The sequence below is a fragment of the Fringilla coelebs genome (genome assembly GCF_963513975.1).
Source record: "Fringilla coelebs genome assembly, chromosome: 4".
In the NCBI taxonomy this organism is placed as follows: Eukaryota; Metazoa; Chordata; class Aves; order Passeriformes; family Fringillidae; genus Fringilla; species Fringilla coelebs.
This window is the reverse complement of record NC_140032.1, coordinates 28,703,690-28,723,234: the sequence shown is the minus strand read 5'-3', so window position 1 is coordinate 28,723,234 and position 19,545 is coordinate 28,703,690. Positions and strand designations below refer to the sequence as shown.

Here is a 19,545-nt window from a genome sequence, read left to right as displayed (position 1 = left end):
TTGTGTTTTAACAGTTCCAAACTTGTACAAACTTCCAACAGTTTTAATGGAGCCTTCAATTTTTTAAGTACTCAAGAATTCAGCAATTGCTTTCATTTGTAGGTCTTTTTCTTTCATATCTTTCCTAATGCAAATTTTTTCTTGTTTGTTTAGGGCTAGTAATAACCTAAATAATAGAAAGTCTGTCTCTGAGACTCCAAGCCCTACAAATGTGTGGTTTTATAAATCTTCCACCTCTCCCCATTTACAAGGAATGTTGCTGTAGCTCTCGTTCTGGACAATGGATAGACTTTACAGAATGTTTTTTCCATCCCCTCACGTCGTTGCTCTGCTTTTTCCCCTTCTTGACTGACACTGTGTCTTTCATACCCTTCTTCTAAACATTTTGCACTGAATTCCTCCAAGATATTCCTCACACTTGTTATCTGTCATTTGCCTTAACTGCAGTTGCCCCTGTAGTTATTGCACATCTACTCCTCTGTCCTTTGACTCTCTTGGTCTGCTGCACTGGCCAGAGTACCAAGTACTTTCTGTTTCTTTCAGTTCTCATTTTGTTCCTATGGAGTGGTCAAATGACTCATACATTTTTCATTCTTCTGTTGGGGTCACTGACCAGATGCAGACAATCAACTTGTTCAGTGGCACCCACAGCATGAATCTCTAAAGCAATGGACAAAATGTGGTGCTCTGCAGCAGTGAGAAAACATATTCTCTGTATTTCTTAAAATCTGATAATGGTGAGTTTCTCAGAAAACCAAACTTTAATGCTGACTTCTTTTTTCTGTAAAGGTGCCTTGGAAATGCAATTCTGAGTCACTAGTGTACCAGGGCATGTTTGAGAAGTGTTCTGTAAAAAAAGGTTCTGCCATAATTATTTTGGCTGCCCATACTGGGGGTAGGCTCAAATAAAAGAATATAGAGCATCACATCCTCTTACAAACTGCCAGCAGATAGTGTGGCAGATCTCATCCTACATGCTTATTACATTATTTTTACATCTGTGTGACACCGTGTAGAAGTCCAGAGACCTGAAATGTTACACTTGCCTAAGCACAGAAATCAAATCATAGAAGAACCACTTCTTGCACTGTAACAATGTAGACATATCAGTACTCTTCCTGAGGGTCAAGGGTGGTGGTATTGTCATAATTATCTGTGTTCTGGGCATAATCTGGAATATATTTAATTATACGGCATACCATCTTACCTAAAGTAAACCAATGTTTTATTAAACTAACTAGAATTAAATTGCTCCATTTAAAGTGTTTCTAATTTAAAAGGTTCATTTTGGAAAGCCTCTTCAAAATTGAGCTAATTAGCTGGGATTACCTATTTGAATACAGTATAAAATGCATGAAATTTTTCCAAAATATGTTAAAAATAATTGGACCAGCTGTGGAAAAAAAAAAAAAAGAGTTTTGCTATAATTGCTCATGCAGAATATTTTTGGTAAAATGATTTTATAAATTATTTTATTCTATCAGTCTTTCATATGCTTACAATTATGTTTGTCTAATTCTAAAACCAAAAGTTGATATTTATTACTGAACTGTGATTATTACTCAAAAAAAACCCAAACCAAACAAACACAAAAAAATAAAAAACAAACCTTTTTTCTCAAATGTTTCATTGTATTTATAACTGGATTACAATTTCAGAAAGATTTCTGAAAAACATCCCCTAAATTAATTAGTTTGTTTTTACTTTTATGAATCCTAGCTGTAAACCTGTTTCAGATAAGAAGTAACTATTGTAACATTTTAATCTGATTTTCCTTTAATCTTGAAGCTGTAATGCTTTGGGGCTTATAGAGAAGAGAGAAGTAGCCCAAATGAACCAGAAGGGTTCAGTTCAGGTGGGGCTGGACTGAATGGGTCCCTCCAGGGACATTTGGTAGGGCCAGTAAGGGCTGGTAGAGCCCTCCTGGCCCTGACAGTATCCTTCACTAATATTTTAGTTATTATCATATTGACATTATTAAAGCTCTGTGTAACTGTAAGAATGCTCTTACATTGCTGGGTTTTGTTATCTACGGTATAATTTTTGAATTGGCATCACAAATCATTGTAAGCTGAAGTTTGCATCAAGAGAGTAACAGGTCATGGAGAAAAGAAATATCCAGTGTTTTTATGCTTTAGATATGTTTGTATTCCTATGAGTGATATTCATTGCACTTTATACTCATCTTACAGGTCAATAATTCAAGTTATTTCAGATAAGTCTTCTCTGAATGTCCAGCTCCTTTGAGTAGCCTATTTTTGAATTCCTTAAACTTCTGTATTTAGGCATTTTCTGCAAAAATAAAGTGTGGGTAAACAATGTGGATGAAATGCTAGACTTCCTAAATTGATAGGAGTTTTGCCACTGCATTTTCTTTGGTCCAGTATTTAAAATTGCTGCTCTATATTCGTCATCAGAAAATGAGGAATATAGATTTAACTTCTTAACTTCTTCAGCCCTCTTTTTATCTTTTATATAAGATAAGAAAAGAAGAAGAAAGAAGGCTTTTCTCACTTAATTTTTCATTATCCTGTATTTCAGAATTTGATATCCAAGGTTCTTTTTGTAAAACTAGAACCTGGGAGGCAGATTTTAGCCTGAGGTTTGTGTTAAGTATTTTTCTATGGTGAGAGGAAAGAAAACTTCAGATGAGACTGAGATGAGTTTTATTGAGCAGAAGTTTCCAAACCTTTGCTGAACTGGCAAAAAGAGGCAGGGCTGTATCCTCCCTTGCTAAGGATAAGGTTATTCTACCTGAGAAGATTTTTAACCAAAAAGTGACTAAACAAAAGTGAAAAGTGCTCCTTAAATGCCTTTGGCCTTGCAGATGCCTATTAGGACAACTGCTTTTCCCAGAGCAGCAGTTGCCTAGACTAATGATTTTCAAAAGACCATAAGGAAGTGGAAATCAAGTGGTGAGAAAAAGGTCCTTAACAGCTGCTTTTGTTGCTAGAAGCTCCCTTGATTGCATCACATGTTCATCTCAAACTGGTAAAATTGAACACAGTGTCTCACTGATAATTATATCTTTTTATCTGGAAAAACGGACAAGCCAAACAGTCTCTTTCATCTGCCAGAATCTGTGAAGCAAAGGTAATTGGCAGGATGTTAGAGAGGTCATAGCATAGTCCAGTGAGAGATTAAATACACCTGAACTCCTTGAAATTACCTCTGAATCATTTCAGGCTTCCCAGGAAACCAATTATCATTTAAAGTTAATAATCATAGCGAAAACAACTGGGAAGAATGTTTCTTGTACAAGAAAACTCTGGATACAAAGAAAAGGACTGTAAAGCACAGAAAATTTTAGAGAAATTATGCATCATTCAGGAAAAAATAAATCTTTATCTATGTCTCCTTATGTAATTTCCTTCTTATCTGGAACACTTTCAAGAACAGCAGGAACCAATATATTAAGAGACACACGTACGAGGTCTCTTTAACCTTACATGCTTAATCCAGGGATGACCAATAATGGATGCCCAGGGAAGAATCTAAGAATGTAACAAGTATATAATAAATTTCCCAAATATCTTCCTAGCCTTTAGTCATTCCTACCTAAGGCACATCCCCAGCTGTTTCTGTCAGATGTCTTCATGCTGTTGGGTAAACATACGTAACCATACTGAGCGCTAGCAAACTGCCAGAAGCCTTACAGCACCCATGGTGTCTCTGCAAGCTTCAGGGAAAGAGCTGTGTGGTATCTGGTGATTTCAGGGAGAAAAGTGCCTCTCTGCAGCAGCAGCCACAATCCCACTTTTTTCCTTCTCTCATGCACTCACCCCACTCCAATGAGAGCATGATTGGTGAGCTTGCACGTTTTTTTTAGGCTGTTTCTCTTGGCTCTCTGTTGAAGCTCTTCCCCTTTCCTGCGCATCTGCTCTTCCCCTGAAGGAGTGCATCTGGCTCCTCATTCTTCAAGAAGCAAAATTAAATTCTTTTTGGGCTTGTCTATGCTGGCTTTGAACACAGGATAAACTTACACCTATATATGCAAACATTTTTCAGAAGCTCAAACCTAGTTGGATGCTGAAAGCCGGGTAGTCATTCTGCCAGCTGACTCCAAAATTGCTAAGATGTGTTTAACATAAAGTGTTTGCCTCCTTGTTGTGTCAATTTGATCCCTGATAGTACCTGTAAAGTACTAATGGCAGTGGATCAGGGCTCTCTGTTACAAGATCTCACCTTCCAGTGCTCTCATTGTTTTCTTTGAGAGTAACAATTCTCTTTATCTCTTATCTTTACATCTGTGTAAGTAAGTGCAATGCAAATATTACAGATTGTATAATGGAATAATACAATGTAGTGTTGGTTAGGTAGTTAGAATTGTATAGGTTAACAATATATGGGAAAGGTTAGTGGAACAGGTTGGCATTAAGGTTGTTTGAATTTGGAACTTTGTAATATTAACAAGAAATTAAAGAAACCCAAATTAAAAAATCAAGTTCAAATCTGATTTCTGGAGCAGGGATTGTATTCACAAAGATTTCGAGTTTAAAATAGAACTCTTGGTATTCTTTAATATAAAAATTTGACTTGTAAAATATTTAATGAAATTATTAAAAAGGGCTGTTATGCTTGACACAACTTCCCTCTCAGCATGCATGTTAATACTAAGCTCTAGCTTAATTTTACCTCAATTTTTTGTTCTCTCATTTATTGTCTCATACATGTTTCCCAGGATAGTCCACTGGTCTTACAATCTGACAGAAATGTAACAGTGAATGCAAGAAATCACATGGGACAGTTAACTGGACAACTGACAGTAGGTGAGTGTTATTTATTGACTGTTATGTTTATCAATTTAGCTTTATTAATAGGTTTCATTTATTATTATCCCATATAAAATATTACTGAAAAGTCAGGAAAAATAATCTCATCACCATGCTCAAAAACCATTACATACAATGGATCTAAGAGCATGATTCAGCATTAGCTCAAGGAAGAAAAACTAGAAGTGCCTCAAAATAGCTAAAATGAAAACAGCTTAATGAAAAAATATTATTTTTGAGACCATTGTAACAGAACAAACTGAAAAAGCCTCAGCAAAATATGTTTCAACAACACTTTCAGTGGGAAAATAATCATAATTTTCTTACACTTTCTGTCAGTCTTCCACTACTTCAGTGGCAATTGCTTTGGCCCTGTCACTTCTGTAGGGCATTTGTATCAGCACATATTCAAGGTGGCTGGAGTAACAGAATGTTAAAAAAAAAACCAAAAAGCTTTCCTAGTCACTACAAAAATTAAATGAAAAGCTAACATACTTCCAGTCATTCACTGAAACTGATATTTTACGAAGTATAAAATATAGTAGTTCCAAATGAAATGGATAAAAAAGAACCCTCTACTTACCTGTTTCACTTGCCATGTATTTCCCCCGTTTTATGAAATTTATTGTGTTATACTTTGTTTTTAGTATGAATCATAATTCATGTGTTAATAAATATGAAGTGATTTTTTAAATATTATTTGAACTAGAGGAGTACTGATATTCATTTATTTTAAAGAATATTGGCCAAAAGAATCACTGAAAAATTATTTACTAGTTCTGGTACAAACCAATATATATTGACTGTGAATGGGATAAAAAATATAACATACATTCATAAGACTTCAGTATGTCAAATTCAAGGTGACACCCTTAGACTTTATTTGTTTTCATTTTACTTCTGGATTAAGATGTGTTTAATTCTTTTTTTTTTCCTCATGTCCTGAGGTTATGCCCACAAATAATTTTAAGTTAAACTGTAGCTGTATTCTATACTAAGTTCTCACAGTGACTGGAGACAGTGGCTTCCAGTTGTAAAAATCCTTTCCAAGAGCAGGCAGTGACACACCATCTGCACTGATTTCCCTCACCAGCCACATCGAATGAGTGTGCAAAGGTAACCAGACTTCCTAGCAGGTACAGATGAGGAAAATTAAGCTAACACCTGTTCTGGCCATATTGTACTTGCCCAGTGCAATTACAAAATGCAGTTCTCTATCATCTGGTAACTCTATTGTTAAACCTCTGTTTCGGCTGGTACCTGCAAAAAGGTGAGTTGTCCGTGGCAGACATTCACATTGGCTGAAATAGATACAATATTTTTATCACTGACACTATTCTGGCTGAGCAAATCCAGCACTGAAAATGTCCGTGAGTGTATTGAGGCTGACCTACTTAAAGGCATCACACTAGAGGTTAATATTCTAAAAGCATGAAGGCCTGAAAAAAACATATGTTTTTATATTACCATCATTAGTGTGAACACCTTAAGCTTCTTGGTGTGCAGCTGGTGCTGTCTCTGGAGACTAGAAGCTTGTTAAATTGCAATATTCTATTTACATTATTTCTTAATCTATCTTCCTCTTTGTTTCATGTATGACCTTTGTTATTTCTTATATCAGTATAAAAATTTTTTTTTTTTTTTGGTGAATCCCCTGTACAGTATTGGATGCATGTTAAAATACTCCTTATCTCTTATTAGATACTCAGTTAAGGCAGTCACAACTGCTGGTAGAATCAGTAAACTATTGTTGTACTATTAAGAAATCAAAGAAATGAACAGTAACCTTAAATTAAAAATTATTATTAAGGCACTCCCTTCTAAATTTTTTTTGTTGTGAAAAACAGAACAGAGACAAGTTTTTACTTTTGCCTAGGTAAAAGCATGGCCACATTTACTGAAAGAAAGGTAGGGGTCTTTTCTATACAGAGTTTGCTGACAAAAGTAAATATTTTTTTCCTATTGTAAATGTGCCCCAGAAAGTCCCTGTCTTTAAAAATGCTCTCTTTCCATTCACTAGTGATGTGTGCTGAAACAGCTGTTTGTGTGGCTGCCCAGTGAAAGGAATGAAAATAAACAGTGAGGAAAAATGTTTTAAACAATAACAAAAAAGCAAATTTGTCTTGGGGAAAAATAAATCTTGTCAAAATTTTGAAATGTCATTATCTGTTCAGTCTTTAAAGAGTTGCATAATAAGCATTAAAAAAAATAGACTGCAAATTAATATGCATGGCAGGAGCATTCTACAAAGAAGGATGCCAGTGCATTCAAAAGGATGATAATGCACTTTTTATACATGTGATATCATTGGCATTTTATCTTCATTTCACAGGACTGAAGTGATACCACAAACCACAAATAGGCTGGTCTCATCCTGTGTTAGGCAACTAAATTGACACTCATGCCAATTTTTAGGACAACTAAAAATTCTTTCTGTAGTGTTTGAAACCATGCCATGTAAGACTAAGACAGCCTCTAGAGCATATAATTAGAACTGTAATGGGAAGATGGATTAATGTAAAAAAGTGTTATTATTATTGGGCTGGGGGGAAGATGGCTATATGTTCACTCAGGGAGATGGAAAAAAAATTCAGTGAAACTTTTAATGGGTATTCAATTCTGTAAGTGATAAAATATGTCATTAAAGTGCATCATTAAGACATCTTGGGAAACAGCCTAACCTAGGAGGAGTGAAGAAAAAGGATATTAAATAAATTTTTAAAAAGTAACTAAGTGTATTGGATGATTGAGTGGTTGCATGTTTAAATGGTATAAATTCAAGTTATGCTTCAGGTCAGACCAAGGGTACACCCATTATTGCAGTACAGTATTTTTTATACTGGCACCAAAATCTGTACAGAGAGAAAGTCACAGCTGTAGCAATGCTTTCTGTTGGGAACTGTACCAACTGAGCAAGAGATGTCGGTTTCTACCCCAGTCTATTCCTGACATATGGTCTGGAAACTGCCAAGTTTGTGTCTGGATCTCCAAGAGGACTCCACAGCCTTCAGTTTTTAGACATGCCATTTAAGACCAGTGGTGCAGATGCAGCTCAGATGTGAATTGTATGTGCAAAATAAAGATGAAAAGATGACAATCCATTGAATTTTGCTGGATAAGTTGTCAGATCTCTCCCCTCACAACCCTTACTTACTAATACTTCTGCACTGTGCATTCTAAAGAATTACCTTTACGCAACCTTCTTTCTTTTTAATCAATATTTGCACAGTTTATATGGAAAATTATTCTTTTTTTCTACCAGTCTTAGAAATTCACATTAGTTGCTCCCATTGAGCCACAAGTCTTTTGTCTCCATGATGTCTGCACCTATCTTAGATACCTCTGCCTGCCTTTGAGTGGAGTACATTAGGGTCACAAGCACTAAAATTGTGATGTGACATTTGAAACTGAAACACACATTTGTATTTAATGTAAATTCATCCTCAAGTTGGATTATTATTTCAGCTTGGTTTTTTTCTTACTTTTTTCCTTACTCCAATAATTGTTTCTGACAGGTATTTCTGCTACTGTTTGACCCTTTTCTATTCATAAAGAACTCTAGGGATATCTGAAATGCACAAAAAAAAAAAAAAGTTAAATTTCTGCAAAGCTTTGAGCCCTCAGACAGAATCATAACTCTCACAGACATCCAGACCTGCACAAGTCACAGCTTTAGAGAGCTCCTGAACCTGTGTCTCTAGTCACTGAGATCTCCAGAGCCATGCAAATTCAGAAAAAATATTTGAATACCAAAGTTATATCACATTCTTGCAGCTACTGTTTGAAAATAGCAGTCAGATGTATGATTTTCGATTACAGCACTGCTAAAGACTGATAACACTGCTAAAAGATGTACCCAAATAATTTGTCAAGCTTGGAGATCCTTTCCATACATTTACCACAATATTTGTCTCGTGTATTCCAAGACCTTTTTCTTTAAAATTTACTTGCTTACTTGCAGTGCTCCATCAAGAGCACTTGGGTTATTGTGCAGAAACTGATGGACATTAGAAACTGCAGTATGTAACTTTGTGGGAGTGGGAGTCTCCTTTATCATCCATACCTGTATTCCATATGGCAGTTTCCTATCCTCATATCAAGTGATACCTTAACAGGTAACACATCCTGCTACCCCTTTGCTTCTGAGGTGCTCAAAGTAACTCATCACCTAAAGGCCACTCCTGATGTTCCCTTTGAACATTTAGATATCAGTGAAGATCTGAAGCAAGCTACAACATTCCAAGTATTCTTGCTTTTAGAATCATATGTGGGAGTAACAAAATGTTAAAATATGATCTTACTCTATGGTGTGCTAACAATAATAAGGTACATATAAAAATACGTGTATACACGTTACTCTAAATCTTTGGTACTATTGTCAAACATTTGCTTCAGATTTTTATGAACTTGAGCTAAGTATCCATTAATAACATGCTTTATGAGACAAGAAATGTTTCTGGTTTTGAATATTTTTTGCATACACTCCAGCCTCAAAGGTAAGGTCTTTTCTCCCAAGTATTGCAAGAGGGTGGTTTTAGAATGATCATACACATACACCCTTTCCTCACTGTTGGAAAAGAGAAAAAATGGTCTCAGCTCTTCTCTTATCTGCATAATTGTTCTTGTATCATCTGTACTAGGGTGCTGGGAGGGAAGGGATGAGTTGGTTTACAATTCCTCATCAGTTTCTGCCATTCAGTGAGGCAAACATGGATTAGAACTTGTCAGGAATATGTGAAAGAAAGACTTTCTCCTTCTGCTTACATAGAGGTTTGCCTACCTGTCATTCAAAACTACAGTGAGATTTCCAAAATCTGAAAGGCATTAAACTTTCTGCTAGTCTAATTTCCATATTAAGGCGATTGCTCTTGTAACCACTGTGGTACAGTAGGATAATTATTATTGCTAAGGAGACATGGCAAAACAAAGCCAGATAAATGAGTTATCCATTTCTCACCATTCTCTCAATTTCTGTTCCTTAACTGAAATACAGACCGAATAATCACAAATTTTGGTCCCTAATACCACTTTAATGTATGCAAATAAGCAATGTAGACAATTCATTTTACCATACTTAGATGAATTAGTAGTTCAGTTTTTGCCATTATATACAAAGAGGAGTATTTCACATTGAAATTAAGACTGAATATGTAATAGCTTAAAATCTTCTTTTGGGACATTTTTTCATTTATCAAGTTATTGTTGTGAAGGTTTTCAACTTATAGTTACTTCACTTACTCTTAATGTTCTAATACAGAAATAAATTAACAACGAGTCCCTAATTTCTGGGCTGAATTACTTGCATTGCTTACATATTTTCAGATTTTTTGCACCTTAAATGGAATTTTCTGTTGACAATCATTGGTTGATGTTTTCCCTGTTACCTTTAGATTGGGTAGTGGTCATTCAGAGAATATTTGGATAATTTACACAGCAAAATCTTATACATTCTGAGTGTACTAATTTTAAAGTAAAATATTTCTTTAACTTTTATAGCCAGTTGAGCATTCTTCCCAAATGTAGGAATATAAACAGTTTTCCAGGAGCTGAAAATACATCTCATGTGCTGGGTTGTGGTATGAATCCATTGTAAGATCTTTTAAACAGAGGTAAACAGGAGATAGCTTGCTCTTTTTTATACAGGTTAGTTTACCTTGCACTTAACTGCAGAGTTAAAGGGTTTCTTTCATCTTCAGGAGTCATTTAGAAGGAATGATGGAGCAGTGCCTGGAAGGCCATATGGCTTTATGTCTCCTCCTGGCAAAGCACGTGAGATGAGCCAGGAGGCAGTCAGAAAGTGAGCCGTGCTGCTCAGAACAGTTGAAATGTCCAGCTGGAATCTGAGTTTCATCCCTCCTCATAATTTACATTTCAGCATGATGTTTCCTCCATTTCTGTCTGCCTAGTCCATGGAAAAGTCTTTTTACAAACCATCTGTGCTGTGCCAGGTTTTGTGATAGGAGTTCACCTAATAGATATACTCTTAATGACTTTGGCTAAACTATCAGGATAATCCACTCCCATTAATTAATTATCCTGAAGTGCGATATTAGGAAAATGTGAAGGTCTCTGAAAACTGGTCCAAACTTTGACCTATTTGCCAGCACTTTGATGGGTCTGCCAAACTAATCCTGAAAAAATTAACTTCATAATTTATTTGAAATTCATCCATATTTCTCTTGAAGTTCTCTGTTTAAGTCATTTACAAATAATAGAAAGCATCATTTGTTTGTCTTGATTCAGCATCAAGAGGAAGACAACTCCTTTCTAATTTTTGTTTCTATTTCACTTGTAAATTGGTTGCATCATTTTCTGTGTTAATCTTCATATGTGCATTTAAAATTCAGCTATGGCAAATATGCCCTTGTGGCAAGCCCTTGCATTAACTGGATTGAAAAATAATACTTTTTTACACATCTATTACACAATACACTCATAAAACTATTAAATATACTACATCAATCACTTTCTATCCAGTTTGTGCTTGGTTAACAAGATCTCTTTGGAATAAAGAGATGCTTTACATAGTACTTCTGATTGCATTTGATAAATTAGGTATATTTTCAGTTTTTTAGCAATATCTTTCATATCATTATGATCTTATTGTAAGTTATGTGCAGACATAACACTACATTGCTGTTTAATATTTTAAATATTATATGGTGCTAAATATATCTTAAGTTTCCCTCATTGCCACATGAATTGCTACATGAAAAATATGCTGTAAAAATAGAGTAACAAGATATCTTTCTGTCAGTTATTAGGACCAAGTAGTAATTCTTTCTCGTAGGTATCGCCATTATTTATCCTTCCTGAAATACAAGAGCATATCACATCAGTTGAGATGTCAAGAATTAAAAATTCTCTATGAATAAACACAACTGCAAGCAGCAGGACAGTAATTGAATTCTGTGCAATTTCAGCATGGTTATTTCAGGGGAGAGAGAGTGCTTATACATTCTTGATAATGAACAACTTATCCAAAATATCTAGGCAGTGGATATGATTCCTTGCTTTAAGTTTTATCATCCTCAGTAGTATGTTATACAGACTCTTATTTGAATCTTAAAACGAATAACTTCAGTAGTTCCAGAGCTGAGGTCTTGAGACCTCATCCCCATCCCCTTATTTCTGCATTCAGTACATTTTCTTTCTTCTGTCTACCTTCTTCAGACTCTAAAAGTTTTTGTCATTTGAGTCTTGATCCAACTTTTCTTCTCTTTTTCTTTCCTTCAGTCTGAGCTCAGGAAGACTATTTCTACCTCGGATACAAGGTACAGCTCATGTTAGTTCATATCTGAAGTTGTGTTGATCTAACGTAGAAAGAATCTTTTCTGTCTGTAATGACAGACAAAAAGAAAAACATACTTTGTACTTTTATAAATAGTCTGATATTTTTCTTTTTGTACCATAGACAATATACATGCAGCTTATTTTCTTTCCTTGTTTGTCCATGATCTAAATTTGGAGGGAATTTTAAGGTCTGGTACCTAATTTTTGATGTGCTGGCAGGAACACCTGGCATGCTAAAGACTGGTGAAGTGCTGGCTTCCTGCAGGAGAGCCTTCACAAAGCCACCACAAGCCTCTTTTTGTCACGAAAGCACGATGGTCTGTACCCACTGTCACTTTAGAGGTGGTAGGAGAATGATGAAAGGGAGCACTAAATCAATGTTCTCCAGGCAGGGATTATGGAGGGGAGCAGGAGTACAGCAGTGACTGTGCAGAGAGGTGTCCAATCCACCTGATATGAGCCTCAGCTCACTGCCTTAGTGTTTCATCTCAGTGCAACTTTGACCCCAGAGCACCTGTAGTGAGCCTGGACAAATACTGAATTAGATTTTAATTATCAATAGCTGTTTGGCAGTGGTACTTCAGTCTTCTGCTTACTTTGGTTCTTTTTTAGGCTTTTTATTTTACCTTATTGTATTTTAAATACAAGTCTGGACCTTTCCACTGTTTCTAGAAAATTGGCACTGAAAAATAGGAGAAAAAGGTACTCTGTTGCTCTGTTGTTATTCTCAAATATTTTATCCTCTTCCCATCCCACTCAACCTGACACCATAACAAATCAGAGGACCTGGAACTATGAGCAGTTGATTGATTTAACTGTAGAAGTAGAGTCTGAGTGGGAAGAGGTAATTAGTGTTTTCATGGTGGTGCAGAAGTGTTAGTGTTTAAACATTAATCCGTTGCCATCTGTCCTGCTGCTGTTACCCACATGCTGTTGGCCAGTACAGAGAGCGTAACTACTGCCCAAATGTTCAGAGCAGGGAAGGAGAAGTGGTTTCCTTTTGTTGGAGAGACATCCCAAGAGTCAAAGAAATGGGTTTATTTAGAGGAAATAAGTAGGTTTTAGAGGTATAGGAGGGGGTTTGAAGGATGCAGCATACATCTTCCAAGGATGGTTCTAGTTCTTTTTCTTTAGCTTTATCTGAAGCGTACACTTCATTTAACTTCAAAAACAGCTGCTGTGCATGCCTTGTGACATTCACAAGGCTGCTGCTGGGTGCTAAGCATTATTAAATTACCTACAACATCTGGACCTTTAACAAGTCTCTGACAGGACATTAAGATTTTATTTTTACCCCTTTTTTCCCTGATGTTCAGACAGCTCACTAATATTGTCAGGAATATATTATTCTAAGGGGTGAAGGACAAAATAGGGGTAAAATTGAAAAGACTATTTTAAGTTAATTAAATACAAAGGCATAATTGAAAATAAAGAGAAGAGCAGTGAGATCTTTCTGGTGTTCTTTATTTTCATATTTATTTCAGAGAATATTTGGAGATAGAAATTCAACAGCCTGCTGATCTTGTTAAAGGTGTTGAAATAACAGCAGAGAGATTTTTCAAATGTAGGGGTGAGAAGTAATTTGATTGTAGACTTAGACTCTTTCTTCAGCTAAGTCATCTTTAAAAAGTCTGAGTTCTATCAGTTTTATTATTGAAGCATCTATGGGAAATTAGCCTGTGTCTATTTGTGAAAGAGATTCTTGCAAGTGAACAGTCAGGCTTGGAAACATTTGTGTTTGCCCATGAAAATTATTTGTCCATGTGAGATTGTGAACCTCTTAGATAGCAAATTCTGGTTCATACAAATTAGATGAATAATATTAAAAATAAATAATAAAATATTTCAGTTTTATGGAATTTCCCCTCACATATCTTTAGACTATTAGAAGTTTCATCTCAGTGTTATGTTGAAATTATTGTTTTCTAAAAACATCAATATTGAAGTTTAATTTCTATTCATTGCACTGCTCCAAGTCCCATAAAAAAAAATAGTTCCAAAATGAACTTCAATTTAACACTGAAACTTTAAAATGCATTGGAAAATAGCAATTAATAACTACAGCTAGAACACTGCTGCTTTTTTGTGCTATTTATAAATGAAATTGTTTATTTGCCTTTTTTTACCTCCATTTAGTACAGGATTAAGTTTCAAGTTCCATATTATGCCAATACCAGACGTTTAATTCTGCCATTTGTAGATGGGCAGAGCTGTCTTGATGTAATTTGTCTCAAGCATTGTTAAAGATATATTTATTATGGATTTTAAAAATTTCTTTAATATATAAATATATCTCTGAAAATAACTTATTTTTCCTTAAGCTATTCCTAGAGTGATAAATATTGTAGTTGTAAATGATTATGAACAGATGGCATTGAATTAATGATTAGCTGAATATTTTTAAACTTGACTAGATTTCTTCCTGTGAAGAAAAGCATTCCATAAATCTGAAATTAATTAGTCTCTGGGAATAGTTATCATTCACTGAATCGCTAACATGTGCTAGAGATCAAAATAATACAGAGTGAGCATTTTTTTCCAAATCAAAATTGAGGGCTACCTTGCCTTTAAAATAAGTTATTACAACATCAGTGTTCCAAAACTTCATGATTTTGCTTGTGTGTTATTTTGCACAGATATTTTGGTTGCAGAAGTTGTTTTGCTACTCTTTTATCATACATATTACCTGTAGCATCTGGATGTGTTATGACCTCAAAGTTTTCACACACTTAAACATTTCTACCCATTTTGTTTCTGCTGCAGAAGAAGAAGCCAGGTGCTAATTTAGCACATTTATTTTTCTCTCGTTGAGTGATTCTGGTTGGCTTGCCACACTTCTGATGTGAAAGCTTTCAGCTAGTCTAGACAAAAACTCCACTTATGCTGCAGGTCTTGTCTCTGAATTTGCACATCCATCTGCATCTAGGTTATATTTCTTTCCAGATACAGGATCCTACACTCTTTCAAGGACACTTCAGATTTCCCAAGGGTATCAGTGTAGCCTCCATAAGTGGGGTATTTCAAAGGTAGACAGTCTGGCAGCGGTTCAAATCACAAAGATGCAGAATTTCAGTGTCAGCAGGGTAACTGGCTGAGGTAGATGTCTTCATCTGTGAATTGAATTGCATCTTATGTGTTACAAGTCAACAATGAACTCCACTGAGAACATTAATCAAAAGAGACACTTCCAGAAGCTAAGAGACCAAATATGCTTTTATCCTACTTCTACAGCTTTCTGGCTCTTGTCCCACTGTCAAGGGCAAGGAGAGAAGTAATTTCCTAAATGGGTAATGCAGAAATCCTGAGAGCTGGGTTAAGCCCTCATTGTCTTGTGCCTTCATCGTAGTGGATGCTAGTTGCTCAGAAATCTGCAAATGCATTTCACTGATCTGCAAAGTAACAGAAGGGTTTAAAAGTATCATTTTCTGGTAATCAGGCTATAATTTTTTCTCTTGTTTTACTACCCAGTAGTAACCAGTGGTAGCCTTTTTGTGGATGAGTCATGTGTGTCTTTTGCATTTTGTACATTCTTTCATTAAATCTTTCTCAGATAAAGCGTGATTATATGAAATGCTAAGACCTTTTGCATAGATAGCTTCAGGATATTTGAACTCCCTAGCTAAAGCAGATAATTGGAGAAATAGTCAGTTTGTAAAAATCAGACTTTTATAGTCTTCCTTATATAGTAACCATCAGTATTGAATTAATATAAAAATGGGAAGTAGGGGTTTTTGGACATTTCTGTTTTCAAGAAAGTTTCTGAGGACTCTGGTAGCTTGTGTCCTTTGTTTAGGTCTTAACTCTCCAAGTGTGATTAATTCAATTCTTTATCTCAAAAAGGTTTGATTTGCATTCAGAAACATTATAATGGTCTAATTCACTACATTGTGAGTAATACTATGCAATACTTTTGAGTCACAACAGATTTTATTTAAAGTCTGTGGGAAACTGCCAAAAGCATCTGGAAGAACAATTTGTATCTTTTTAATCAAGTCAGGGGAAAAAAAAAGGAAGATGCAAAGCCAACCTCTTAATAACAAGGGTGCATAAAGAATATATTGACAAGGGGGAGATAGGTCAGATGTTGAATTCTATGATTTTGGAGGTCTTTCCAACCTGAATGATCCTGTGATTCTGTGAATATGGGCAAAAATATTTGCTAACTTTAAATTTTTATTAATAAAACAAAAAAAATGTCTAAAATGCCTGCAGGGTAGAAAAAAGTCTCAGAATAACTGTTTAATGCTTACAGAGAAAATTACCAGTAAGAAAGACAAAACTGAAATGTTTTTTTTTAAATGTTCACAAAGTAAAATTCATAACAGTTATTTAAAAACGTCAGAGGAGAAGTGAGTAAGAGAAAAGGTAAAGAACCATTGGGTTACATGAATGTGTTTCACTTCAACCAGTTTCACCTTCAGTTCAGTTACCTCAGAGTGATAAAGAAGGATGCATAAAGGCCCTTATGCTACTAGCAGGTATTTTAGGCAGCTTGCAGATGAGAGATTAGGCCTCAAAAGATGCAAATAAGTAAAACTTCAGATTTATTTTTAAGAAAAGAATAAAGCAGGGATGTAGAGATTTATACATCGGTGAATTTTCAGTAGAATTTCTGGTAAATTGGTAGAACATTCAATAGAGAAGTTTGGCTGTAATTCTGACCTAAGGGAAATATATAATGATACACAGTAACAGGTTTAGCAAGGAATGATTTACATGATCTGGAAGATGTTATACTTCCCAAGGAGAAATTCAACAGTCCTGTTTTGTCTTTGAGTTTCATCTATCTAATGAAGACGTTTCAGAACTCCCCTTACTATTTCTGTGTGCTCTTGCTATTTGATTTGGATGTGGTGTTCATCAAGTACAGCAGGCAGTCAGGTACCTCACAATTAATTGTTCTGTCTATTTTTAACTCTCATTTCTCTTCAGTGGAATGTGCAGCTACTTAGAAACCACTCAGTATTTTCATAAAACCTAGTGACCAAACAGCATAATTATAGCCTTACAGTCTAGCTCAGCTAACAGAGAGAATGGAAATATTCCCACTAATTTTGTATGGAAAAGTAGTGCCCAGACTGCTTCAGTAAGCCTCAGCTTCCAAAAGATATATGGTCAGTTTTGTAAATTATTTATGTTGTAAAAACTAATCCCATCACAAAAAACTAATAATTAGAGGGTTAAGAATAAGACTGAAAACTTGGAAAATTCTCTTAGGAATTAGTAATATTCTGGTTACATTCATCATGAGTAAGAAAAACTGATTAGCTTTCTACTCCCATTCACATTTTGCAGTTCACAAAATATGTTAGATTTATAAATAATAGAGTTGCATGAGCTGGACTTTTATGCTTGTCAATGAAAGCTAAGTTGATAAATGCAGCTATAAAAGGAAGTTAACATATTGTGGCTATTTACTGATGTCACAAAGAAACATTCCTGGACAATAAAGGAAAACTTGTAGGAAAGATAATGTAATAGAGCTGGTAATAAAAAATAATATATATTTATTTATCATTTAACCTACTATTTATTTTACACTTTAAATACTTTATTTCATAATTTAATTTGAAATTTATCTATTTACAGAAACAATGTATATTTATTTATTAATAATATATGTTTATTATTTTTTGCACATTTATAAAATACCTCTAGTATTGTGAGAAAAATCAGTCTGATTCAAAAATTGTTTTACTTGTTACAAGACTCAGTTCAAGAATCTAGATCATGTTTTGAGTAAATTAACCTTAATGGGATTATAAAAGTAGCAAAACATACGGTGTGAAGTCCTACAGATAAATTTTGGTGCCTGAAATATCTTCCTGTGTCTGGCTTGGCTTTCTTATCTAAGGAGCCATATAAGCAATTAAGATATTATAACTAAGATTAAAGACAATGCACATCCTTTTAACCATTACAGAAGCAAAATAAATGTGTTGACTTAAAGCTCAAACAGCCTCCAAGAAGCAGAGAATCACATTTTACTTCATTCCCCTATGAGTGTAGCTCATAGCTGATGAAATTATGAACAGCTGTATCTGATCAGACCAAAGGTCTGTTCAGCCATGTAATTTCTGAGTCTCATGGAAATTACCATATGTTAGGGATAGCAGGCAGAAAAGCACAGAATTACTCTTGAGTTGTTGTGGCCTCCTCCAGAAGTAGGATGGAGTGTGTTTTCTGCTGCTGCTGGTAGGCTACTCCCACATACTATTTTCATAGCTAGGGTTCCACTGTCAAGATGCACCAGGAAGACAGGCTGCAGGAAGGATGTATTCTGTCTGCTGCAGAGGAGACAGACAATAGTTCAGATGTATTTTTTAATGAAACTGATATACCATATCAGCAGTGGGCTTGACAGTACCAGGTTAATGTTCAGCCTTAGAAGTCTTTTACACCCACAATGATTCTATGATTCCTCAAAGTTCCTAGAAGTAAAACCACCTTGGGAGGGCAAAACTTTTCTGCCAGATGTCATTTGACAAAGCCCTAAACCTGTAAAATCCCTAATCTTTCATGGCTATTACTGGGTCTGTAGGTCACAATGAAGGAAGTGTCCTGCCTGATTCAAATGGTTCTACTGAGTTTCCTCTTATAATAATGTGGGCCTAATTCCTATGTGTCATGGGTTGACCCTGGCACAGTGCCAGCGCCCGCATGAAAGGTGGATATCCAAAATGGTTACCGTGAGATGTGACCCAGGAACAGAACAAAACAGGCTCCAACTTGGGAATGGAGGGAAAAAAAAAACAACATTTTATTAATCTACATAGACACAAAAGGGAAAAGGAAAAAAACTACACACAACAATCCACAATGGAACATCTTCAAAAACACTTCTCCTCCCCCCACCTCTCCAACAAACAAATCCCCTCTAACACATCAATTCTCAATTCCAATACCCTCCTTCACACACACTCTCCCCAGTTCATCAGGAGAGAGGAGTCTTCCTCTCACACCATGGGCCTCCCCAGGAAAACACTGCAAAGTCCCCAGTGCTTCCATGTCACACGCTGCAGCCGCCCGAAGAAAATCTGTAGCGGTGACCATCTTCCTTCCATGTCCAGCGCTCTCACCACTGTCCATGGATCCAAACTGCTCCTTAGGTCCTTTTAAGAATGCTTTGCCCAGTTCCAAGAAGTGGCCGCCTCTCACCATTTGGGACACCTGTCCCCCCCATATTATTTCCCCTGGGGCCTGGGGCTCTCAGGAACAGAGATCCTTCCCTGGAGGCAGAGGGCTCCACCACACCCTCCCCCTCAGTCTCTGTTCTCTCCGCTTCTCCTCGCGGCCTTGTCACTCCTGGCTTCTAGCCAACGCCTCCCCCAAGGAGCAGTCTCTGTATTATCAGAAGAACTTGGTTTCGCCCGTGGCTGTGTAAGAGAAAAGTCCAGCCAAAGCCACTCCACTCATCTCCTCCACCTAGGGCACTCTCATCTGCAAGCATTCCTTCACCTAGTCAAACTTCTTCCTCTTC

The 19,545-nt window shown here is 35.9% G+C and overlaps 1 protein-coding gene across 3 annotated transcripts in view; it reads left to right on the top strand.

The window, feature by feature from the left end:
* Nucleotides 1-19,545, top strand: part of SGCZ (sarcoglycan zeta) — a gene marked incomplete at both ends in the record, with an annotated part of 389,172 nt that overhangs the window by 319,548 nt on the left and 50,079 nt on the right. For all 3 annotated transcript variants that reach the window (XM_084204781.1, XM_084204782.1, XM_084204780.1), the window contains one exon: nt 4,682-4,769. In XM_084204781.1, coding sequence (XP_084060907.1) covers nt 4,682-4,769 — 88 coding nt within the window. The remainder of the gene's footprint in view (nt 1-4,681; nt 4,770-19,545) is intronic.